Below are 25,670 nucleotides of genomic sequence, written 5' to 3' on the forward strand. Positions count from 1 at the left end.
AAGGGGAATGGGAAAAGTATTGTTGTGGTGTTATGGGTTTGGTTTGAAGGCAGCCACCCCATTTTCATCACCCTCGGGTTTAAATGGAGGGGGCAGCCCTGGTGTCCCTCCTTTTGAAGGGTTTGAATGGAGGTCGAAATCGCCCTTTCCCATCAGTCGAAGGCTTTCATTTGGGGAGCGCCCCTTCTTTTCTGCTCTCCTAGGGGGTGAAATTGGAGGGGAGAACACATTTCTTTGCCCTTGTTGAAGTGAGGTGAGCCCGCCTGCGGCGTCAGTTTCGGGGTTGGCTTGCGGGAAGCCGCAGCTCCGGCAGCGTTTGCAGGGCTGCAATGGGGCTGTGCCGCTGCATTGGAGGGCGCTCCCCGTGCCCGCGGCCCGGCGCGGAACGTTCCCGCTCGGGAGCGCTGCTGGCACGGCCCGGACAGCTGCCGGGGCGCACGGGGGATTCGGCGCGGCCGGGCCGGCCGAGGGCGGCAGAGGCGGAGCGGCGCCGGTGCGAGCCGTGCGGAGCCGGGCCGGGCCGGCCAAGGGCGGCAGAGGCGGCGCGGGCGCTGCTGCGCCGGCCCGGGCGGTGCCGACCGCTCCGTCCACTCCGGGCGCGGGGCTCGGGCGCCGCCGGTAGCCCCGGGCCCGGTGCCGGCCCCGCCGGGCAGGGGCAGCGGGCGGGGCTCCCCGGGGCGGCGCCGGCCCCGCGTGCCGGAGCAGCCGCCACAGGAGCCGCTTTCCTGCCGGGAGCCGCGCTCCGTCCGGGGCCGGCAGCGAGCGCGGGGTTCGGCCGCTCCAAGTTCGGCGGTGCCGTGGCTCGGAGGCGCTTTGGAGGCGTTGATGGCATCGCTGGGTTCGGTTTGCAGCGGGTGTCCGCTAAGGGATACGGTGTTCTTCCTGAGTGGGCACGGTTCTCGGTGCCGGTAGGGATGATAAAGGTTTGTTTTGGATTGAGTTTTGTAGTCGGATTTGTTTTTTTTTTTTTTGCCGGGGTATTATGTTTTGAAAGGCGCGCAATGGTTTTTACGGGTCGTAGCATGATGTAGCAATTCGGATTTTAATTCTGTTGCGGTGGCTTTTATTAGCGTGAGTGTGTAGTGTTTGTTTTGGGGGGCTTGAGGTAGCGTCGTGTCGTTCATAGCAGCGGGTTTTTAATCTTGGTAATTGTCTTAGTGTTTATCGTCTTCCAGGGCTTTTATTTATTTAGTTTGTTTGATTGTAGCGTATGTTTTATGGTTACGGGTAATTTGGGAGACATTGTTTATGGTTTGCCTTTAGTCTTTGTTTGTTTCTAGGTGGTATTTTTATTTTGATAGATTGAGGCACTGTGGGTTTATTCAGTTGGGAATAATTTTTTTGTTGTAAACTTAAGGGGGTTTTTTTGTTTTGGGGCGTGTTTTTGTGTCATTTGATGTATTTGGTTGTTGTTTATCAGTTTTATTTTTGGGCATATGGGTATTTACATGGTGGGTTTTTTTAAGTATTTATTTGGGTAGTTATTTTCTTAATTTTTAGGAGTTGAGTTTTTTTTCCATGTTGTTAATTAGTTCGGTTTTTAAAGTTGTTTTTACACAGTACTGTTTCTTCTTTGAGTTAGTGTAGAGGAAGAATTTTGTTTATTTTTTTTCGTAATGTTCAGGGTCAGTGGCACTGTTTGGAGTTTAGTAGGTTGGTTTCATTTTTTTTTTTTGTAGTTTTTGTGATTTGCTCTTTGTGTTTCTATAGGGTTTTCTTTTATTTTGGTTTCATTTTTCTGACGTGATGAGAATTGTTATTGAAAAGAGTGTTGTGTGGTTTTTTTGCTGGCAGTTGTTTGGCTGTTGGAGGTATCTTGATGTTTTTTGAACGTATTGGTGGGAATTTGATGCTGGTTTTTTGTCATTTTATTTAGGAATTGGATTTTAAATGTACAATTATATCTATAACTATATTTAAACAAAAAAAAAAATAGATGTGTAGAAATAGGAATAAACCACTTTTATATTTGCGGTCTATTTCAAAAATTCAGCAGGTAACATAAGTCATTATATGTTACAATAAGATATTCTATTTGTAATAGAGTATTGTGTATGTTTATAGATATATAAATAGAGACTATAAACATAGACACAAGCCAAACCGAAAAATAAATGTAGCAATGTATTGCAAATACATGCATATTGGGATTGCAGCTCCCGGTGGCGGAGGACGGAGCGGCGACTGTAAGCCCGAGACTACACATCCCGGCAGGCCGTGCTGCTGGCGCGGCGTGTGACGCAACGGCCGACGGGGCGCATGAGTGGCTGGCGTGCCAGGCGGCCGCGCGGGGCTGTGCGCGGGCAGCTGCCGGCGCCTCTCCCGCGCGGGACGGAGACGCTGGAGGGGCGAAGCCTCCGTCTGGCCGCCCGCACGGAGCTGAGCAGCGCGGAAGGAGCGTCCGCCCGGTTCCTCGGCCTCCCTCAGCGGTGCCGGGGGCGGGGGGCGAGGCGGTGCTTTGCTGCCGCGGGCCGGGAGCTGCGGGAGCCTCCCCGGGCGAGCGGCGCCGGGCGCTACCGCGGTCCCGGTGGGGCGGCCGCCCTCGGGCTGGCGGAGGCGCCGGAGGAGCCCCCGAGCTGTAGCCGTCTCCCTCGGGCTGCTGCCGGTGCTGCGGGCGGAGGCGGCTCCGCCGCGTGTTGGGCGCTGCGAGCAGGGAGCGCTGCGGTATCGCCGGCATGACGGGGCTGCTGCCTGCGTTAGTGCTCGTGGCTCTTTTTGCCATGAAAACGGAGGGTTTACTGAGCGGTAGAGCCAGAGATGGCCGGGAGAATGCCCAGCGCAGGGAGCGGGCGGGCTGTATGCTTGGGATGGCATAGGTGCGATCTGCAAAGTCACCCCCCCTTCCGCCCCTGCCCTCCCGAGCCCCAGGGAAAATGCTTTCCAGCATTGTCGAGCTTCTGAAAGACAAAACTTGTGATTTGACACTTGCATCCAGAAAAGGTTTCTGTCTAGATTAGCAAATGCCTAAATTGTTCTTGGTTACATCCCATGACCGGTTTTAGGCAGCGACTTTATAATGCTTTTAGGATTTTCTTGTACAATGGTGAGAAAATAGGCAGGTCTGATACTGGTTTCACTATTTTTCTACTTCACGTTCCATGAGATTCTTTCATCCAAGCACTTGTATTAAAATTCTACTGTAAGCGTTTATGGTTCACTTTTTTTTTTCTTTGCAGCACCCGTGACTTTTTTTTTCTTTAAATCGGCAGTAAATATAGCTGAGTAAAATTACCTTGGTTTTCTTCCTTCTTTTTTAACTGAATTGTTTTTATTAATAATTCTACTTGATTACGCAGAAAAAGTGGGTATGTCCTGTAATCTGTCCTAGCTTTTCTTGTTTATGGTGTACTCCCTTGGAGTCCCACAAAAACATTCTGGGTGCAAAGGTATGTGTTTACATATAAGTGATCAGTTTAGATATTTGTCTGTGTACCTTTTCCTGTAATTCAGAGCTTGCGTTCTGTGTTTTTTATGATAAACCTATGAGACATGTAAAAATGGTTTTGCAAGTCTGAATCGTTGAAGGCAGCAATAAGTGGATTTAGAGCCTGTTGTTGACCAGACAAAGGGAAAAAGTGTGACTTTGTTGCTGAACTTGTCATTTTTCATTTGACTTGCCTTGAATTATTGAAGAAGAGAGAGAACTAGGAAAAGAGAGAAATAGAATTGGTTATTGAGCACTCCTAAAAAGCTCACTGTGATTCTGTGTAGAGCCAAAGTGAAGGGTGATGGAACAGAGCTCTGTGCATTAGAAGGAAATAAACCTGATCTCCACACAGAGTCTTACTAATTTCTGTTTTTAAAATGCAAAATAAGTTTAGGAAGTGTTGCAAGTTAGTATCTGGGGAAAGAAATGGCAGTTCCACAAAACATTCCATTTAAGAGAGGCCCTTGGAATGATTCATTTTGTAACCACTGTCACTGCAGTCAGTTGGTGGTTCAGCCTTGAAATGTGTTCGTGCCCTTCTATAAAGCACTGTTTTGTTTGCCTTTCAGTGCTATGAGTCTTGATAAATTGGAGAAGCGCCCAAGAGAAATTCATCCTCCTGCGATACAAAAGGTAGGAAGTGACTTTTTTTGGTTTGGTTCTTTTTCTTTATTATTTTCTGGAAATAGAAGTAATTAAGTATAGATACTACTGGTTTGTTTCTTCCAGTAACTGATAATACTAATACCAATAATAATAATAAGAGTAAAGTAATACTACTTAAACTGTCTTTATCCATTGAACTGGCCATTTCAAATCAAAACTTCTAAACGCAAATAAAACCATCATCCTTGTAGAATCTTTAACAAGAGTGGGCTAAAGATACTGTTTTTGTTTACAGGATTTATTGGTCCATGAAGAGCAAGAGGTAAGTACAAGCCTAACTACCTCTAGCTCACAGACCTGCCCAGTGAAGAGAGCTTTGTATTTTGATGGGCTTGTGATGACTTTGAAATCAATTGCTCATTCATTACAGTAAAAAAAAAAGTTTTCTTGAACATGACAGCAAAAATAACTTTAAGCACAACTTAATAATAATAGATCACCAATTTAAGTTAATAATTTTATGCTATACTCTTGGGTGAGGGAAGACTCGGACACTCAATATGAGATCAGCAAGCTATGTTTGTTGCAGAGAGTATCAGACACTTATACAGCACATAATAAGCTTATGAATATTCTGTAAGCCAAGCAATGTATTGGTTAAACTATACCATCAACTCTTCCTCATTCCTTTGGGCCTACATTCCCCATTTCCCACGTCTCCTGTCTACTTGTTATCCTACCCAGCTAGGCCCAGGCACACACTATCTTGCAGGTGCAAAAACTCAAACTAGCTGTGTTCGGTACTTTCCCAGCTCCTGGTCGGCTAACGAGCGAATGTCTGCGTGCCCTCTGTCATGGAGCCATTTCTCCACACTATACTATCAAAGTTTAAAGGTAAATTATTATGTATTAGGAGATGGTATAAAGTGTATGTTCTAATGTGTAGGATATATACAGAGATACATACTTGAAAGTCTGTAGAGGAAACAAATTTTTACGTCTTCTGTTTGACTGTTTGTCATAAAATATTTGGTTTTATTTCCCAGGGATCGGTGAATTTTAACTCTGCAGTCCTCTATGCTAAGGATGGTCAGCTTACAGATGATTAAATGTTCAGTAATGGTGAGTTTTTCACCTTCTCCTTCATTGTTTTGCTCATCTGAATAAAAAAAAACAAAGGCAAGATTAAAGAAAAAGAAATAGTTTTATTATTTTTTACCCTGTTATGTCTGTTTCCTCAGTATTTGCTGGAGCTGTGCTTACCCAAGCTTTGGGTAAAACAAGCTTTGGGTTCCTTCTGTCCCACTGTGAGTTGCCCTGTTTGGTTGCATCTGGTGAAATTCACCCTGAGACCTTACAGAACTAGCTCCAACTACGTGAGAGCCATTTGCAGTTCTCTCCAGACACCTGGAGAATGGGTGACGCTTCTGAGGATCTGGCAAGTGGAGTTATCCAAAAAGATACAAAGACTAAAAAAATCATAAGAAGCAAATATGTCTGCAGAGAAAACAAACTGGAGAGAACAAAAGGTGATATTGTTATCCTTATCCTGTATTAGAAACATCCACTGTGCTGTGCTTTGTTGCTGGTAGCTGCCAGGGGCTTCCTTGGTCTGTTTAGGGAGGTGTAGGTGTTCACTTGTAGGTTTTTTTCTCTGGACAAGTCAATTCAAACTTTGCTAAGCTTACATTTGAAAACTACTCCCTAGAACAGTCCAGCATGACATGCTGGATGCCGTCTCCCAGAGGGACCCAAAACTGCCAGAAATTTCACAGGGAGGGGTGGGTGTAGAATACTAAAACCTGTCAAGTTTTTCATTTTTATAGGTATTGGCAAAGAAAAAGAATTTATCTCTAAATTCATTTGGAAAGAAACCCTCACTCTATCCACTCATTTGTTTACAGAAATGTAGGAAACTCTGACTAGAGATGGGTAACAGTTTTGAAAATAAAGACATAAGCTTTATCTAGGAATGAACCAATCAAGCGCCCTGAAAGCATAAGAACAGCTGCAGGGGCTGAAGGGAATAGAAAGGGTTCTCTGGCAGCTTTTGCCTCAGTTCTCTGCCTGCCCCCAATGTTCGTCGCAGCCCCGGCCTGAGCTCAGCGGCACAGCTGCTGCAATGTGGACAGAGAGCGGTACTGCTGCCCCCTAACCCAGTGCCAGTTTTCCTTCCAGTTGTAGAACTGCAAACATCGCAGTATTCCTCTGACACCAGCGGTTCTAGGAAGTAGAGGTGTAGGTGGCCTTGGCCTCCCACAGGTCCTCATGTCAACTTACTCTGAAACATTAGGGTGGAAGTTATTCTATCTCATGAACAGAGGTACCTTTTCCTTACAGGTGCTTGTGCTGTAGTTTGGATTCTGCTTCCTAACATTTCTAGTGTGACAGGGTTTACCATAGAGACAATCTGCCAGGAGGTAGCGCTTTGGGGGGTATGGCAGTCCCGGGTGTGTATTCTGAACTCCTTCAGAATGTTAGGGTTGAAGTATTTCTTATCTCAGGAAAACAGCAATCTTTTGCATCTGCATATCAGCTGTTGAAATTTTGGGTTCAATTTCTTGAATCACAAATGTCATAGGATTCCTCCCAGATGGCAGCTGCCATGAAGTATGGCTCTTCTTGGTCTTGGGTTTCAGGGGCTGTTTCCAAAGTGACCTACAGACATTGGAATGAAATCATTATTTACTTCGTAAAGGAATCGCTCTCCAAAGCATCAGCCAGGGTCTAAATGTGCCATTCTGCCTTTTAAAAGTACCAACATCACAGGATTTTTCTCAGATTAAAGCTTCCATGGAGTCGGATCTCTCAAGCCTGGCCCTTGAGAATTGTGGGCCTCCTGTGAACTGGTCTTGCCAGAAGGGCTTGCTGAGTTTTCCACTGTGTGGAAAAGAGATCCCATTTGGAGCCTGAAGCCTCGTGTTTCCTGTAGGATTTCCACTCCTAGAATTGCACACTTTGAAGGATTTCTTATAGCAGAAGATTTCTGGGAACTAGGACTCTGGCTGGATTTGGGTCTCTGGACTCTGAGGTGAAGTGACCTCGAGACACTAGGGCATGCAGATTTCCTTGCTGTTGAAAAGAGCCATTGTTCGCACCCAGGAGCCATGGTCTGAATGGGGATGTCACCTCTTAAATTTGCAAATGTCACAGAATTTCTTCTAAATTAATGGTGCTAAGAACATAAGGTCTGGCTGGCTTTCGACTTAGAGGCGCCTCCTCTAAATTGGTCTTCAGACGCTAGGTTGGAAAGTGTTCCTACATATGCCAAATAGCCCTTGCTATGCAGTTAATAAGCTTCAAAGTACCATGGAGTTGCTGCCCCTGCAAAGATTTTGGCAGAGCCTGGTTGTGGTGCCCCATTCCACTCCACCCCCCTTAGCAGGTCCTTGTGGTTGTATGGGGAATCATCGTGGAGCATGCCAACCCAGCTCCATCCTGGGAACAGCACCTGTATTTTACCCTAAAATTTCTGTCCCATTATAGCTCCTGTTAGGATACAAATGTAACTCAGTTTCCACTGATTTTACCCCCAGTCATCTTTCCATACAAACATTGCTCCACTCTCTAGAGGATTATTGTGAGCAGATGTGAGCTCTGCTGTCCCTTTGGACTGACAGAGGTTTTGTCCCAAGTTGCTTTGGAACCTGTCCTGCACATGTTACGAGTCCTCAGTCTCCTGCAATTTTGTGGGTCAGTCACATGTAAAACAGCACAGCTGGCTGGCATGCTTTGCTTATGAGGGGAGACAAGAGAAGAATCCCTCTGCTCACACCAGACCTACAGCTGCCAAACCTCACCAAAGCACCTGAGGAGCCCCCAGGGACTGATGGTACAGAAGGGAGGTGATGGAGGACAGCAGAGCAGGCAGCCTGCCCTCCATCTGGGTGTGAAGAAGGCAGGGCTGGGAACTGTAAGCAACATCCCAGCAGGTCCGGCTGATGGTGCCACCCTGAGGGCTTCTCCTGCCTTTGGGCAGTCCCAGCTGCTGCAGCTCACTTGACAGAGACTCATTGTCTATACTGTGCTTGGCTGCACTGGAGATGATGAAGCCGAGGACAGCAATGGTTGCCTTCACATCCCCTGACTGCAGATGGGAAGGAGGGTGAGCTCTGTCACCGTGGGAAGGCATCTGCAGATTCATTGCTGCCCGTTTCTGGAGCATGGCTCCATCGGGGGATCGTGGTAAGGACAGCAGTGCTCACCTAACTGTGCACCTGAGGACAGCTTCAGGATCTTGTCATACTGTGGGAGAGCAGAGCTTCACAGTAAATACCAGCTAACATACTTACTACCAGTGTTAACACTAACAATTCTTATCTATATTAATACTAGTAACACTTACTATGCGTATTATTAATCCTATTAGAGGCTGGTAGTGTTCTTAATGCTGAGGCTTGTGAGAAGAACACAGAATTAATTAATGATGCTGATTATGCTATTGTGGTGTTGAAATACTTGGCCTGCACTGTGGTAGCCCCACACTTACCTCGATGGCCTGCCCCAGCAGGTCCCAAAACACCTGGATGCAGATCAGCTTAAGCTTCACTGATGTGATAAACAGAGTTCGTTCTTTAAAATTTTTAAAAGTTTATTAAAGGATAAAAGGACAAAATAATCCAGCACTGGGATGCTTTTAGCACACAGCCAAAGAGCACAGAGGTAGCTTAAAAACATGTTCACTATATACTGTTACATTGCTGAGGTTACATGCATATTCATTAACTTACACATTATTCAAACATTCCTTTGACTTTTTGATGTTCCAGGAACTCTCTTGTTTAGTTTTAACCTCTGACTTGTCTGCAGAACGTTCTGTAAATGAGGTCTACACATTTTATTTCTTCCTGTAGTTTTATCCTGTTGCTTCACACTCCCTGATAATACCGATAAGAGTCGATAAATGCTTCCTGGATGCTTAAGCTCTTTTTGTCACTATTATCACTTGGTAGGGGCAGTCTGCAGTTAGGAGAAACAGAATAATTGCTTTACACCATTTTCTGAGTTAGTTACATAGAAGTACTTTAGTTTCTATTTCAACATTTTGCTAAAGCCTATAATATATTTATCACGCTACTATTCATATGAAATATACAATGCATACATAAACTGGCATATTACACTATACAAAGCAGTTAAAAGTAAGTATAAGTTTTACCATATCAAAATACTTGTAATGCAAAAAGCTAATCTATGAATGTGAAAGCCAATATTGTTTTATCATCTATAACATCCGACGACGAGGGTGAGCAGCGGGCCCGCAGCAGGCGGAGGGCGGGCAGGGGGACGCGGGCACTTAACTTCGGCCAGGGTGCTGATCTCGGCCAGTCGGGGCAGGCCAAGTCCCCGCAGAAGCGGAAGCACTGCGGTAGAAGAGGCACCCAGAGCCCGCAGCGGGCGCTGCACGCCCTCCCCGCTCCCGAGCCCTCTCCTCACCAAATCGCCGCCGCTCCCTAGTCCGCCCTGCTGTCGCCAAGACGACCCGGAACCCCTCCCGGGCTACACTCCTCTCCGCCTCCTGCCCCGAGTGCCGATGGGGCGCTCCGGTAGGGGCTCTGCGGGGGTCTTTTCGCCGGGACCTGGGCACGAGAGAAGGCCGGAGAAGGGGACGGGGGTTTGGCGAGCGCGCCCGCCGCCGCCGCCGCCGCCTGCGAGCCCTTCGGGCAGCCCGAGCTCCGCCCCACGCTCCCACGGGGCTCAGCCTGACGGCTCCCAAGCCTCCCAATCACGGCCCGCCTTTCTCCGTCCGCCCTGTCCAATCACAGCCGCCCTTTCAAACCGGAAGCGGTCCCGCCAATCTCAGCCCGCTCAGTCGCGGCTCGCCGCCTCAGACTGGCCCCGCTCGCCCGTACGTCTGAGGCGCCGCTCCCGCCACCGCCGCTTTGGGAGCCGGCGGAGCAGCGTCCCCGCTGCCGCTGCCTCGGCAGGCGCTGTTGCGGACGGGAAGGGCGGCCGGGAGCTTCCAGTTCAGGTCCTGGTCGGGATCAGGTTCTGGTCCAGGGAAGCGGGCAGGCGGCGGGCAGCGGGCGGACGCGGCCACAGCAATGGCGGCGGCGGGAGCAGCGCTTGAGGGGACCGCGGGGAGTCGCGGAGCGGAGCGCGGCGGGAATGGGCGGGCTGGGATTGGTGGAGCCGGCAGGCGCTGCCTCGGGTTGTGATTGGCTGGCTGTCCGCCCGTGGGGCATAAATAGCGGGCGTTGGGGCGGCAGCGGCGTCAGTTCGGCGGTGAAGCTGGGAGAGACGGGAGCTGCGGATGCACGGTCCGAGGAGCGGCGCTGCGGCAGGACGGGACCCCCGCGGCAGCTGATCCGGGGAGCGCTGGTGAGCACGGACGCGACGCCTGCGGCCGTATCTGGGGCTGGCCGTGTCTAGTTCTTTCTGCCGCACCCTGCGTGGCTCGGGTAGCCGGCGGCTGGTGTGGGGCCTGGAGTGGCGTGGGGGGGGGGGGGGGGGGGCGCCGCCTGCTGTCACTGGGGGCTGAGAAGTAGCTGCTTTGCGGTTTCTGGATTTAAAGAAATGTTCAGAATACGAGGAATAAAGCTTGCTTTTTTTATTTTTATTACTTTATTTTGTTTTTATTTGTAATGTTTTTTTTCTTAATTGTGTTATTTTATTATTGCCCGTTTTAATACATCTTTTTGGTTTGATTTGTTTTCTTTACTAGATATCTCATGTTAATTTGGTAAGGGTTGTGGGACTGGGGCTGAAACACCAGTTGTGAGAGCAGTGGGGACATAAAACCCCAGGGTGTGGAATAATGATTTTGGCATGAGTCAGGCCCAAAACAATGTGGGGTGGTGGAAATGCTGAGGCTAGATAAATGCCATGGGAGGAAGGCGTGGAGCTGCAGCACAGGGCCTGCAGGTTATGCCTGGGGGGTCCCAGCCCCTGCTCTGTGGTACCAACGAGGGGCTGAGGGTGTGGGGGCTCAGAGGGTTCTAGGGCCCAAGAACCAGCCCAAGAGTGCCTTTTGGGATGGGGGGGCAGGAGTCCAGTGGCTGTTCCCAGTCCCCGGAGCTGCCTGAGGGGAGGTGAGGGGGCCTTTGTGCAGGTGCTGGGCTGAGAGCCAGGGTGAGGGGGAGGGTGGATGTTGAGCTTCAGGCTTCCAGTGTCCCCAGAGTTGGGATGCCACTTAGGGTTGCCACTTAGGGCTGGGTGGGTGGATGGGAGAGCTTCTAGAGATACTGAAATTGTAATGATGGCAGTAACTGATTTGTGGCCTTATCAACAGCCCCAAGGTGCAGTGAGAAGCATGAGCAGCTTTTAGCTGCAGCCAGTAGGAAGCTGAGGAGCTGGAGCTGAGGCAGCAGAGCTGGAGGAGACAGAAATATGGTAAGGTTTGATGTAAAACCTCTGTGGGGCTGGGATAGGGATTGTGGAGCGGGGAGGTGAACTGCATGGTTGGAATTGAAATTGCTGTAAGGGCTGTGATCAGAGCTCAAGAACTAGAGCTAAAACAAAGATCCTGTCCTGAGAAGCACAAGTAGTATTGTGTGGCACTACTGTGAAGATTTTGAGCAGAAAGTGCAAAAGAAGAGCTGGCAGTTAAATAAAGCTTGTGGGACTGGAGCTGAAATCACTGGGGCCGGGGTGGGGACTGCAGTGCTGCAGAAAGAGTCACTGCTACAAGGGATACTCACTGTGGATCTGAGGACTAATCGCAGAATGGGACACAGAGGTGGAAGAAGAGAGCTGGCAGTAAAATAAAGCTTCTGGGTCAAGAACTAAAAGAGCTGAGATCACTGGGCCTGGTCTTCATTCTGGGACTGGAATTGCGCCTTAACACATCACATTAACCTTTTAGGGCTGGTACCTGAGACTGTAGTGTTCCTGCGCCGAGATCACTGTAGGCCTGTGACATGGATGCAGGGGCCGGGTATTGTCACTAATAGTAGAACAGGATGTGCGGGGTGGCGAAAGGGGGCTGCAAGGTGGCGCCTGAAAACCCCGTCGATGGCAGAATATTACCTGCGCCTGTGATGGCACCTCTTGGGGCGCACTGTGGGGCTGGGAAGTGGACTGCGGGGCTGGCAACTTGAATGAAAATGGCAAAGGACCTAGACCTGTGAACGGGGCTGTGGGCATCCAGGAGAACTTACGCAGGGGGTGGCAGAGTGACTGGGGACTGCTGGGTGGGGGCTAAATCACTGCAGGGCTAGCATATGGATGGTGGGGGGTGGGCTTTCGGAGGCTCGTGCGGGAGCTGAATTGTTTCCAAGCTGGAGCCAAGAGCCAGATGCTGGCATTTGAAGCTGGAAAAACTCAGAGCTGGAGCTGGAAGAAGAGAGCTGGCAGTAAAATAAAGCTTCTGGGTCAAGAACTAAAAGAGCTGAGATCACTGGGCCTGGTCTTCATTCTGGGACTGGAATTGTGCCTTAACACATCACATTAACCTTAGGGCTGGTACCTGAGACTGTAGTGTTCTTGCGCCAAGATCACTGTAGGCCTGTGACATGGATGCAGGGGCCGGGTATTGCCACTAATAGTAGAACAGGATGTGCGGGGTGGCGAAAGGGGGCTGCAAGCTGGCGCCTGAAAACCCCGTCGATGGCAGAATATTGCCTGCGCCTGTGATGGCACCTCTTGGGGCGCATTGTAGTTCCAGTACGTTCCCGGTACATGCTAGGTACGGTTCTAGGTTTCTGAGATGGTCCTGAGTCGGTGCTGAGATGGTCCTGAGTTGGTGCGGATTGGTTGCTGGGATGGTTCTGAGTGAGTGCTGATTGGTTGCTGAGATTGTCCTCAGTCGGTTCTGAGATGGTGCTGAATTGGTGCTGATTGGTTGCTGGGGTGATCCTGAGTGGGTGCTGATTGGTTGCTGGGATGATGCTGAGTGTGTTCTGATTGGTTGCTGAGATGGTCCTGAGTCGGTGCTGAGATGGTGCTGAGTGGATGCTGCTATGGTCCTGAGGGGGTGCTGATTGGTTGCTGAGATTGTTATGAGTGGGTCCGGATTGGTTGCTGATATTGTTATGAGTGGGTGATGATTGGTTGCTGAGATGGTTCTGAGATGGTGCTGATTGGTGGTGATATGGTGCTGAGTGGATGTTGAGAAGGTCCTGAGATGGTGCTGATAGGTTGCCAAGATGGCCCTGAGTGGGTGCTGAGATGGTGCTGAATGGGTGCTGGTTGGTTGCTGAGATGGTCCTGATTGGGTGCTGATTGGTTGCTGAGATGGTGCGGGTTGGTGCTGAGACGGTGATGAATGGGTGCTGAGATGGTGCTGAATGGGTTTTGAGATTGTGCTGATTGGTTGCTGAGATGGTCCTTAGTGGGTGGTGCAAAGGTCCTGAGATGGTGCTGATTGGTTGCTAAGATGGTCCTGAGTGGGTGCTGAGATGGTGCTGAATGGGTGCTGATTGGTTCCTGCGATGGTCCTGGGTGGGTGCTGATTGGTTGCTGAGATGGTGCTGAGTGGATGCTGCGATGGTCCTGAGGGGGTGCTTATTGGTTGCTGAGATTGTTATGAGTGGGTCCTGATTGGTTGCTGAGATTGGTATAAGTGGGTCCTGATTGGTGTCTGAGATGATCCTGAGATGGTGCTGAATGGTTGCTGAGATGGTGCTTAGTGGGTGCTGATTCGTTGCTGAGATGGTTCTGAGGGGGTGCTGATTCGTTGCTGAGATGGTTGCTGAGATGGTGCCGAGTGGGTGCTGAGATGGTGCGGATTGGTGCTGAGATGGTGCTGAGTGGGTGCTGATTGGTTGCTGAGATGGTGCTGAGTGGGTGCTGATTGGTTGCTGAGATGGTCCTGATTGGGTTCTGATTGGTTGCTGAGATGCTGCTGAGATGCTGCTGAATGGTTGCTGTGATGGTTGCTGAGATGGTGCTGAGTGGATGCTGTGATGGTCCTGAGTGGGTGCTGATTGGTTGCTGAGATTGTTATGAGTGGGTCCTGATTGGTTGCTGAGATTGGTATAAGTGGGTCCTGATTGGTGTCTGAGATGATCCTGAGATGGTGCTGAGATGGTGCTGAATGGTTGCTGAGATGGTGCTTAGTGGGTGCTGATTCGTTGCTGAGATGGTTCTGAGGGGGTGCTGATTCGTTGCTGAGATGGTTGCTGAGATGGTGCCGAGTGGGTGCTGAGATGGTGCGGATTGGTGCTGATATGGTGCTGAGCGGGTGCTGGTTGGTTGCTGAGATGGTGCTGAGTGGGTGCTGATTGGTTGCTGAGATGGTCCTGATTGGGTTCTGATTGGTTGCTGAGATGCTGCTGAGATGCTGCTGAATGGTTGCTGTGATGGTTGCTGAGATGGTGCTGAGTGGGTGCTGATTGGTTGCTGAGATGGTGCTGAGATATTGCTGATTGGTGGTGAGATGGTGCTGAGCGGGTTCTGATTGGTTGCTCAGATGGTGCTGAGAGGGTGCTGCTTGGTTGCTGAGATGGTGCTGAGATGGTACTGATTGGTGGTGAGATGGTGCTGAGTGGGTGGTGCGAAGGTCCTGACATGGTGCTGATTGGTTGCTAAGATGGTCCTGAGTGGGTGCTGAGATGGTGCTGAATGGGTGCTGATTGGTTCCTGCGATGGTCCTGGGTGGGTGCTGATTGGTTGCTGAGATGGTGCTGAGTGGATGCTGCGATGGTCCTGAGTGGGTGCTGATTGGTTGCTGAGATTGTTATGAGTGGGTCCTGATTGGTTGCTGAGATTGGTATGAGTGGGTCCTGATTGGTGTCTGAGATGATCCTGAGATGATGCTGAATGGGTGCTGAGATGGTGCTTAGTGGGTGCTGATTCGTTGCTGAGATGGTGCTGCAATGGTCCTGAGGGGGTGCTGATTGGTTGCTGAGATGGTGCTGATATGGTTCTGAGGGGGTGCTGATTGGTTGCTGAGATGGTGCTGAGTGGATGCTGCGATGGTCCTGAGGGGGTGCTGATTGGTTGCTGAGATTGGTATGAGTGGGTCCTGATTGGTGTCTGAGATGAGCCTCAGATGGTGCTGAATGGTTGCTGAGATGGTGCTTAGTGGGTGTTGATTCGTTGCTGAGATGGTGCTGCGATGGTCCTGAGTCTGTGCTGATTGGTTGCTGAGATGGTACTGAGTGGGTGCTGATTGGTTGCTGTCGTAAATACTGCCGTAAAGCGCGACTGTCGTAAAAGGTGCCGTAAAGCGCGACTGTCGTAAAAGGTGCCGTAAAGCGCGACTGTCGTAAATACGGCCGTAAAGCGCGACTGTCGTAAATACGGCCGTAAAGCGCGACTGTCGTAAATACGGCCGTAAAGCGCGACTGTCGTAAAAGGTGCCGTAAAGCGCGACTGTCGTAAATACGGCCGTAAAGCGCGACTGTCGTAAATACGGCCGTAAAGCGCGACTGTCGTAAAAGGTGCCGTAAAGCGCGACTGTCGTAAAAGGTGCCGTAAAGCGCGACTGTCGTAAAAGGTGCCGTAAAGCGCGACTGTCGTAAATACGGCCGTAAAGCGCGACTGTCGTAAATACGGCCGTAAAGCGCGACTGTCGTAAATACGGCCGTAAAGCGCGACTGTCGTAAAAGGTGCCGTAAAGCGCGACTGTCGTAAAAGGTGCCGTAAAGCGCGACTGTCGTAAATACGGCCGTAAAGCGCGACTGTCGTAAATACGGCCGTAAAGCGCGACTGTCGTAAATACGGCCGTAAAGCGCGACTGTCGTAAATACGGCCGTAAAGCGCGACTGTCGTAAATACGGCCGTAAAGCGCGACTGTCGTAAAGACTGTCGTAAAGCGCGACTGTCGTAAAAGGTGCCGTAAAGCGCGACTGTCGTAAATACGGCCGTAAAGCGCGACTGTCGTAAAAGGTGCCGTAAAGCGCGACTGTCGTAAAAGGTGCCGTAAAGCGCGACTGTCGTAAAAGGTGCCGTAAAGCGCGACTGTCGTAAATACGGCCGTAAAGCGCGACTGTCGTAAAAGGTGCCGTAAAGCGCGACTGTCGTAAATACGGCCGTAAAGCGCGACTGTCGTAAATACGGCCGTAAAGCGCGACTGTCGTAAATACGGCCGTAAAGCGCGACTGTCGTAAAAGGTGCCGTAAAGCGCGACTGTCGTAAAAGGCGCCGTAAAGCGCGACTGTCGTAAATACGGCCGTAAAGCGCGACTGTCGTAAAAGGTGCCGTAAAGCGCGACTGTCGTAAATACGGCCGTAAAGCGCGACTGTCGTAAATACGGCCGTAAAGCGCGACTGTCGTAAATACGGCCGTAAAGCGCGACTGTCGTAAAAGGTGCCGTAAAGCGCGACTGTCGTAAATACGGCCGTAAAGCGCGACTGTCGTAAAGACGGCCGTAAAGCGCGACTGTCGTAAAGACGGCCGTAAAGCGCGACTGTCGTAAATACGGCCGTAAAGCGCGACTGTCGTAAAAGGTGCCGTAAAGCGCGACTGTCGTAAAAGGTGCCGTAAAGCGCGACTGTCGTAAATACGGCCGTAAAGCGCGACTGTCGTAAAAGGTGCCGTAAAGCGCGACTGTCGTAAATACGGCCGTAAAGCGCGACTGTCGTAAAAGGTGCCGTAAAGCGCGACTGTCGTAAAAGGTGCCGTAAAGCGCGACTGTCGTAAAAGGTGCCGTAAAGCGCGACTGTCGTAAATACGGCCGTAAAGCGCGACTGTCGTAAAAGGTGCCGTAAAGCGCGACTGTCGTAAAAGGTGCCGTAAAGCGCGACTGTCGTAAATACGGCCGTAAAGCGCGACTGTCGTAAATACGGCCGTAAAGCGCGACTGTCGTAAATACGGCCGTAAAGCGCGACTGTCGTAAATACGGCCGTAAAGCGCGACTGTCGTAAATACGGCCGTAAAGCGCGACTGTCGTAAAAGGTGCCGTAAAGCGCGACTGTCGTAAATACGGCCGTAAAGCGCGACTGTCGTAAAAGGTGCCGTAAAGCGCGACTGTCGTAAAAGGTGCCGTAAAGCGCGACTGTCGTAAAAGGTGCCGTAAAGCGCGACTGTCGTAAATACAGCCGTAAAGCGCGACTGTCGTAAATACGGCCGTAAAGCGCGACTGTCGTAAATACGGCCGTAAAGCGCGACTGTCGTAAATACGGCCGTAAAGCGCGACTGTCGTAAAAGGTGCCGTAAAGCGCGACTGTCGTAAAAGGTGCCGTAAAGCGCGACTGTCGTAAATACGGCCGTAAAGCGCGACTGTCGTAAATACGGCCGTAAAGCGCGACTGTCGTAAAAGGTGCCGTAAAGCGCGACTGTCGTAAAAGGTGCCGTAAAGCGCGACTGTCGTAAATACGGCCGTAAAGCGCGACTGTCGTAAATACGGCCGTAAAGCGCGACTGTCGTAAATACGGCCGTAAAGCGCGACTGTCGTAAAAGGTGCCGTAAAGCGCGACTGTCGTAAAAGGTGCCGTAAAGCGCGACTGTCGTAAATACGGCCGTAAAGCGCGACTGTCGTAAATACGGCCGTAAAGCGCGACTGTCGTAAATACGGCCGTAAAGCGCGACTGTCGTAAATACGGCCGTAAAGCGCGACTGTCGTAAAAGGTGCCGTAAAGCGCGACTGTCGTAAAAGGTGCCGTAAAGCGCGACTGTCGTAAAAGGTGCCGTAAAGCGCGACTGTCGTAAATACGGCCGTAAAGCGCGACTGTCGTAAAAGGTGCCGTAAAGCGCGACTGTCGTAAAAGGTGCCGTAAAGCGCGACTGTCGTAAATACGGCCGTAAAGCGCGACTGTCGTAAAAGGTGCCGTAAAGCGCGACTGTCGTAAAAGGTGCCGTAAAGCGCGACTGTCGTAAAAGGTGCCGTAAAGCGCGACTGTCGTAAATACGGCCGTAAAGCGCGACTGCCGTAAATACGGCCGTAAAGCGCGACTGTCGTAAAAGGTGCCGTAAAGCGCGACTGTCGTAAAAGGTGCCGTAAAGCGCGACTGTCGTAAATACGGCCGTAAAGCGCGACTGTCGTAAAAGGTGCCGTAAAGCGCGACTGTCGTAAATACGGCCGTAAAGCGCGACTGTCGTAAATACGGCCGTAAAGCGCGACTGTCGTAAATACGGCCGTAAAGCGCGACTGTCGTAAAAGGTGCCGTAAAGCGCGACTGTCGTAAAAGGTGCCGTAAAGCGCGACTGTCGTAAATACGGCCGTAAAGCGCGACTGTCGTAAATACGGCCGTAAAGCGCGACTGTCGTAAAGACGGCCGTAAAGCGCGACTGTCGTAAATACGGCCGTAAAGCGCGACTGTCGTAAATACGGCCGTAAAGCGCGACTGTCGTAAAAGGTGCCGTAAAGCGCGACTGTCGTAAAAGGTGCCGTAAAGCGCGACTGTCGTAAATACGGCCGTAAAGCGCGACTGTCGTAAATACGGCCGTAAAGCGCGACTGTCGTAAAAGGTGCCGTAAAGCGCGACTGTCGTAAAAGGTGCCGTAAAGCGCGACTGTCGTAAAAGGTGCCGTAAAGCGCGACTGTCGTAAATACGGCCGTAAAGCGCGACTGTCGTAAAAGGTGCCGTAAAGCGCGACTGTCGTAAAAGGTGCCGTAAAGCGCGACTGTCGTAAAAGGTGCCGTAAAGCGCGACTGTCGTAAATACGGCCGTAAAGCGCGACTGTCGTAAAAGGTGCCGTAAAGCGCGACTGTCGTAAATACGGCCGTAAAGCGCGACTGTCGTAAAAGGTGCCGTAAAGCGCGACTGTCGTAAAAGGTGCCGTAAAGCGCGACTGTCGTAAAAGGTGCCGTAAAGCGCGACTGTCGTAAATACGGCCGTAAAGCGCGACTGTCGTAAATACGGCCGTAAAGCGCGACTGTCGTAAAAGGTGCCGTAAAGCGCGACTGTCGTAAAAGGTGCCGTAAAGCGCGACTGTCGTAAAAGGTGCCCTAAAGCGCGACTGTCGTAAATACGGCCGTAAAGCGCGACTGTCGTAAAAGGTGCCGTAAAGCGCGACTGTCGTAAAAGGTGCCGTAAAGCGCGACTGTCGTAAATACGGCCGTAAAGCGCGACTGTCGTAAATACGGCCGTAAAGCGCGACTGTCGTAAATACGGCCGTAAAGCGCGACTGTCGTAAATACGGCCGTAAAGCGCGACTGTCGTAAATACGGCCGTAAAGCGCGACTGTCGTAAATACGGCCGTAAAGCGCGACTGTCGTAAAAGGTGCCGTAAAGCGCGACTGTCGTAAAAGGTGCCGTAAAGCGCGACTGTCGTAAATACGGCCGTAAAGCGCGACTGTCGTAAATACGGCCGTAAAGCGCGACTGTCGTAAAAGGTGCCGTAAAGCGCGACTGTCGTAAATACAGCCGTAAAGCGCGACTGTCGTAAATACGGCCGTAAAGCGCGACTGTCGTAAATACGGCCGTAAAGCGCGACTGTCGTAAAAGGTGCCGTAAAGCGCGACTGTCGTAAATACGGCCGTAAAGCGCGACTGTCGTAAATACGGCCGTAAAGCGCGACTGTCGTAAATACGGCCGTAAAGCGCGACTGTCGTAAAAGGTGCCGTAAAGCGCGACTGTCGTAAATACGGCCGTAAAGCGCGACTGTCGTAAATACGGCCGTAAAGCGCGACTGTCGTAAATACGGCCGTAAAGCGCGACTGTCGTAAAAGGTGCCGTAAAGCGCGACTGTCGTAAAAGGTGCCGTAAAGCGCGACTGTCGTAAATACGGCCGTAAAGCGCGACTGTCGTAAAAGGTGCCGTAAAGCGCGACTGTCGTAAATACGGCCGTAAAGCGCGACTGTCGTAAATACGGCCGTAAAGCGCGACTGTCGTAAATACGGCCGTAAAGCGCGACTGTCGTAAAAGGTGCCGTAAAGCGCGACTGTCGTAAAAGGTGCCGTAAAGCGCGACTGTCGTAAATACGGCCGTAAAGCGCGACTGTCGTAAAAGGTGCCGTAAAGCGCGACTGTCGTAAAAGGTGCCGTAAAGCGCGACTGTCGTAAAAGGTGCCGTAAAGCGCGACTGTCGTAAATACGGCCGTAAAGCGCGACTGTCGTAAAAGGTGCCGTAAAGCGCGACTGTCGTAAAAGGTGCCGTAAAGCGCGACTGTCGTAAATACGGCCGTAAAGCGCGACTGTCGTAAATACGGCCGTAAAGCGCGACTGTCGTAAAAGGTGCCGTAAAGCGCGACTGTCGTAAAAGGTGCCGTAAAGCGCGACTGTCGTAAATACGGCCGTAAAGCGCGACTGTCGTAAAAGGTGCCGTAAAGCGCGACTGTCGTAAATACGGCCGTAAAGCGCGACTGTCGTAAATACGGCCGTAAAGCGCGACTGTCGTAAAAGGTGCCGTAAAGCGCGACTGTCGTAAAAGGTGCCGTAAAGCGCGACTGTCGTAAAAGGTGCCGTAAAGCGCGACTGTCGTAAATACGGCCGTAAAGCGCGACTGTCGTAAATACGGCCGTAAAGCGCGACTGTCGTAAAAGGTGCCGTAAAGCGCGACTGTCGTAAATACGGCCGTAAAGCGCGACTGTCGTAAATACGGCCGTAAAGCGCGACTGTCGTAAAAGGTGCCGTAAAGCGCGACTGTCGTAAATACGGCCGTAAAGCGCGACTGTCGTAAAAGGTGCCGTAAAGCGCGACTGTCGTAAAAGGTGCCGTAAAGCGCGACTGTCGTAAATACGGCCGTAAAGCGCGACTGTCGTAAAAGGTGCCGTAAAGCGCGACTGTCGTAAATACGGCCGTAAAGCGCGACTGTCGTAAATACGGCCGTAAAGCGCGACTGTCGTAAATACGGCCGTAAAGCGCGACTGTCGTAAAAGGTGCCGTAAAGCGCGACTGTCGTAAATACGGCCGTAAAGCGCGACTGTCGTAAAAGGTGCCGTAAAGCGCGACTGTCGTAAAAGGTGCCGTAAAGCGCGACTGTCGTAAAAGGTGCCGTAAAGCGCGACTGTCGTAAATACGGCCGTAAAGCGCGACTGTCGTAAAAGGTGCCGTAAAGCGCGACTGTCGTAAATACGGCCGTAAAGCGCGACTGTCGTAAAAGGTGCCGTAAAGCGCGACTGTCGTAAAAGGTGCCGTAAAGCGCGACTGTCGTAAATACGGCCGTAAAGCGCGACTGTCGTAAATACGGCCGTAAAGCGCGACTGTCGTAAATACGGCCGTAAAGCGCGACTGTCGTAAATACGGCCGTAAAGCGCGACTGTCGTAAAAGGTGTCGTAAAGCGCGACAGTCGTAAATACGGCCGTAAAGCGCGACTGTCGTAAAAGGTGCCGTAAAGCGCGACTGTCGTAAATACGGCCGTAAAGCGCGACTGTCGTAAAAGGTGCCGTAAAGCGCGACTGTCGTAAAAGGTGCAGTAAAGCGCGACTGTCGTAAAGACTGTCGTAAAGCGCGACTGTCGTAAAAGGTGCCGTAAAGCGCGACTGTCGTAAATACGGCCGTAAAGCGCGACTGTCGTAAAAGGTGCCGTAAAGCGCGACTGTCGTAAAAGGTGCCGTAAAGCGCGACTGTCGTAAAAGGTGCCGTAAAGCGCGACTGTCGTAAATACGGCCGTAAAGCGCGACTGTCGTAAAAGGTGCCGTAAAGCGCGACTGTCGTAAATACGGCCGTAAAGCGCGACTGTCGTAAATACGGCCGTAAAGCGCGACTGTCGTAAATACGGCCGTAAAGCGCGACTGTCGTAAAAGGTGCCGTAAAGCGCGACTGTCGTAAAAGGCGCCGTAAAGCGCGACTGTCGTAAATACGGCCGTAAAGCGCGACTGTCGTAAAAGGTGCCGTAAAGCGCGACTGTCGTAAATACGGCCGTAAAGCGCGACTGTCGTAAATACGGCCGTAAAGCGCGACTGTCGTAAATACGGCCGTAAAGCGCGACTGTCGTAAAAGGTGCCGTAAAGCGCGACTGTCGTAAATACGGCCGTAAAGCGCGACTGTCGTAAAGACGGCCGTAAAGCGCGACTGTCGTAAAGACGGCCGTAAAGCGCGACTGTCGTAAATACGGCCGTAAAGCGCGACTGTCGTAAAAGGTGCCGTAAAGCGCGACTGTCGTAAAAGGTGCCGTAAAGCGCGACTGTCGTAAATACGGCCGTAAAGCGCGACTGTCGTAAAAGGTGCCGTAAAGCGCGACTGTCGTAAATACGGCCGTAAAGCGCGACTGTCGTAAAAGGTGCCGTAAAGCGCGACTGTCGTAAAAGGTGCCGTAAAGCGCGACTGTCGTAAAAGGTGCCGTAAAGCGCGACTGTCGTAAATACGGCCGTAAAGCGCGACTGTCGTAAAAGGTGCCGTAAAGCGCGACTGTCGTAAAAGGTGCCGTAAAGCGCGACTGTCGTAAATGGTGCCGTAAAGCGCGACTGTCGTAAATACGGCCGTAAAGCGCGACTGTCGTAAAAGGTGCCGTAAAGCGCGACTGTCGTAAATACGGCCGTAAAGCGCGACTGTCGTAAATACGGCCGTAAAGCGCGACTGTCGTAAAAGGTGCCGTAAAGCGCGACTGTCGTAAATACGGCCGTAAAGCGCGACTGTCGTAAAAGGTGCCGTAAAGCGCGACTGTCGTAAAAGGTGCCGTAAAGCGCGACTGTCGTAAAAGGTGCCGTAAAGCGCGACTGTCGTAAATACAGCCGTAAAGCGCGACTGTCGTAAATACGGCCGTAAAGCGCGACTGTCGTAAATACGGCCGTAAAGCGCGACTGTCGTAAATACGGCCGTAAAGCGCGACTGTCGTAAAAGGTGCCGTAAAGCGCGACTGTCGTAAAAGGTGCCGTAAAGCGCGACTGTCGTAAATACGGCCGTAAAGCGCGACTGTCGTAAATACGGCCGTAAAGCGCGACTGTCGTAAAAGGTGCCGTAAAGCGCGACTGTCGTAAAAGGTGCCGTAAAGCGCGACTGTCGTAAAAGGTGCCGTAAAGCGCGACTGTCGTAAATACGGCCGTAAAGCGCGACTGTCGTAAATACGGCCGTAAAGCGCGACTGTCGTAAAAGGTGCCGTAAAGCGCGACTGTCGTAAAAGGTGCCGTAAAGCGCGACTGTCGTAAATACGGCCGTAAAGCGCGACTGTCGTAAATACGGCCGTAAAGCGCGACTGTCGTAAATACGGCCGTAAAGCGCGACTGTCGTAAATACGGCCGTAAAGCGCGACTGTCGTAAAAGGTGCCGTAAAGCGCGACTGTCGTAAATACGGCCGTAAAGCGCGACTGTCGTAAAAGGTGCCGTAAAGCGCGACTGTCGTAAAAGGTGCCGTAAAGCGCGACTGTCGTAAAAGGTGCCGTAAAGCGCGACTGTCGTAAAAGGTGCCGTAAAGCGCGACTGTCGTAAATACGGCCGTAAAGCGCGACTGTCGTAAAAGGTGCCGTAAAGCGCGACTGTCGTAAAAGGTGCCGTAAAGCGCGACTGTCGTAAAAGGTGCCGTAAAGCGCGACTGTCGTAAATACGGCCGTAAAGCGCGACTGCCGTAAATACGGCCGTAAAGCGCGACTGCCGTAAATACGGCCGTAAAGCGCGACTGTCGTAAAAGGTGCCGTAAAGCGCGACTGTCGTAAATACGGCCGTAAAGCGCGACTGTCGTAAAAGGTGCCGTAAAGCGCGACTGTCGTAAATACGGCCGTAAAGCGCGACTGTCGTAAATACGGCCGTAAAGCGCGACTGTCGTAAATACGGCCGTAAAGCGCGACTGTCGTAAAAGGTGCCGTAAAGCGCGACTGTCGTAAAAGGTGCCGTAAAGCGCGACTGTCGTAAATACGGCCGTAAAGCGCGACTGTCGTAAATACGGCCGTAAAGCGCGACTGTCGTAAAGACGGCCGTAAAGCGCGACTGTCGTAAATACGGCCGTAAAGCGCGACTGTCGTAAATACGGCCGTAAAGCGCGACTGTCGTAAAAGGTGCCGTAAAGCGCGACTGTCGTAAAAGGTGCCGTAAAGCGCGACTGTCGTAAATACGGCCGTAAAGCGCGACTGTCGTAAATACGGCCGTAAAGCGCGACTGTCGTAAAAGGTGCCGTAAAGCGCGACTGTCGTAAAAGGTGCCGTAAAGCGCGACTGTCGTAAAAGGTGCCGTAAAGCGCGACTGTCGTAAATACGGCCGTAAAGCGCGACTGTCGTAAAAGGTGCCGTAAAGCGCGACTGTCGTAAAAGGTGCCCTAAAGCGCGACTGTCGTAAAAGGTGCCGTAAAGCGCGACTGTCGTAAATACGGCCGTAAAGCGCGACTGTCGTAAAAGGTGCCGTAAAGCGCGACTGTCGTAAATACGGCCGTAAAGCGCGACTGTCGTAAAAGGTGCCGTAAAGCGCGACTGTCGTAAAAGGTGCCGTAAAGCGCGACTGTCGTAAATACGGCCGTAAAGCGCGACTGTCGTAAATACGGCCGTAAAGCGCGACTGTCGTAAATACGGCCGTAAAGCGCGACTGTCGTAAAAGGTGCCGTAAAGCGCGACTGTCGTAAATACGGCCGTAAAGCGCGACTGTCGTAAAAGGTGCCCTAAAGCGCGACTGTCGTAAATACGGCCGTAAAGCGCGACTGTCGTAAAAGGTGCCGTAAAGCGCGACTGTCGTAAAAGGTGCCGTAAAGCGCGACTGTCGTAAATACGGCCGTAAAGCGCGACTGTCGTAAATACGGCCGTAAAGCGCGACTGTCGTAAATACGGCCGTAAAGCGCGACTGTCGTAAATACGGCCGTAAAGCGCGACTGTCGTAAATACGGCCGTAAAGCGCGACTGTCGTAAATACGGCCGTAAAGCGCGACTGTCGTAAAAGGTGCCGTAAAGCGCGACTGTCGTAAAAGGTGCCGTAAAGCGCGACTGTCGTAAATACGGCCGTAAAGCGCGACTGTCGTAAATACGGCCGTAAAGCGCGACTGTCGTAAAAGGTGCCGTAAAGCGCGACTGTCGTAAATACAGCCGTAAAGCGCGACTGTCGTAAATACGGCCGTAAAGCGCGACTGTCGTAAATACGGCCGTAAAGCGCGACTGTCGTAAAAGGTGCCGTAAAGCGCGACTGTCGTAAATACGGCCGTAAAGCGCGACTGTCGTAAATACGGCCGTAAAGCGCGACTGTCGTAAATACGGCCGTAAAGCGCGACTGTCGTAAAAGGTGCCGTAAAGCGCGACTGTCGTAAATACGGCCGTAAAGCGCGACTGTCGTAAATACGGCCGTAAAGCGCGACTGTCGTAAAAGGTGCCGTAAAGCGCGACTGTCGTAAAAGGTGCCGTAAAGCGCGACTGTCGTAAATACGGCCGTAAAGCGCGACTGTCGTAAAAGGTGCCGTAAAGCGCGACTGTCGTAAATACGGCCGTAAAGCGCGACTGTCGTAAATACGGCCGTAAAGCGCGACTGTCGTAAATACGGCCGTAAAGCGCGACTGTCGTAAAAGGTGCCGTAAAGCGCGACTGTCGTAAAAGGTGCCGTAAAGCGCGACTGTCGTAAATACGGCCGTAAAGCGCGACTGTCGTAAAAGGTGCCGTAAAGCGCGACTGTCGTAAAAGGTGCCGTAAAGCGCGACTGTCGTAAAAGGTGCCGTAAAGCGCGACTGTCGTAAATACGGCCGTAAAGCGCGACTGTCGTAAATACGGCCGTAAAGCGCGACTGTCGTAAATACGGCCGTAAAGCGCGACTGTCGTAAATACGGCCGTAAAGCGCGACTGTCGTAAATACGGCCGTAAAGCGCGACTGTCGTAAATACGGCCGTAAAGCGCGACTGTCGTAAAAGGTGCCGTAAAGCGCGACTGTCGTAAAAGGTGCCGTAAAGCGCGACTGTCGTAAATACGGCCGTAAAGCGCGACTGTCGTAAAAGGTGCCGTAAAGCGCGACTGTCGTAAATACGGCCGTAA

The 25,670-nt window shown here is 51.4% G+C and overlaps 1 protein-coding gene across 14 annotated transcripts in view; it reads left to right on the forward strand.

The window, feature by feature from the left end:
* LOC134420860 (GTPase-activating Rap/Ran-GAP domain-like protein 3) overlaps window positions 1-25,670 on the forward strand; it is a 62,039-nt gene that overhangs the window by 1,947 nt on the left and 34,422 nt on the right. For 4 of the 14 annotated variants that reach the window (XR_010028437.1, XR_010028433.1, XR_010028435.1 and 1 more), the window contains exons 1-7: window positions 763-923; window positions 3,997-4,060; window positions 4,329-4,355; window positions 4,846-4,927; window positions 5,080-5,155; window positions 5,275-10,354; window positions 11,265-11,365. Coding sequence is in view for 1 of the 14 variants with exons in the window: in XM_063161271.1 (XP_063017341.1) it covers window positions 826-908; window positions 3,997-4,060; window positions 4,329-4,355; window positions 5,080-5,142 (237 nt within the window). In the remaining 13 variants the exon portion in view is untranslated. Of the gene's footprint in view, window positions 1-739; window positions 924-3,996; window positions 4,061-4,328; window positions 4,356-4,805; window positions 4,928-5,079; window positions 5,245-5,274; window positions 10,355-11,264; window positions 11,366-25,670 lie in introns of those variants that run through there. The other 10 variants (XR_010028436.1, XR_010028441.1, XR_010028438.1 and 7 more) reach the window with 10 other exon arrangements.

Source organism: Melospiza melodia, chromosome 7 (genome assembly GCF_035770615.1).
Source record: "Melospiza melodia melodia isolate bMelMel2 chromosome 7, bMelMel2.pri, whole genome shotgun sequence".
In the NCBI taxonomy this organism is placed as follows: domain Eukaryota; kingdom Metazoa; phylum Chordata; class Aves; order Passeriformes; family Passerellidae; genus Melospiza; species Melospiza melodia.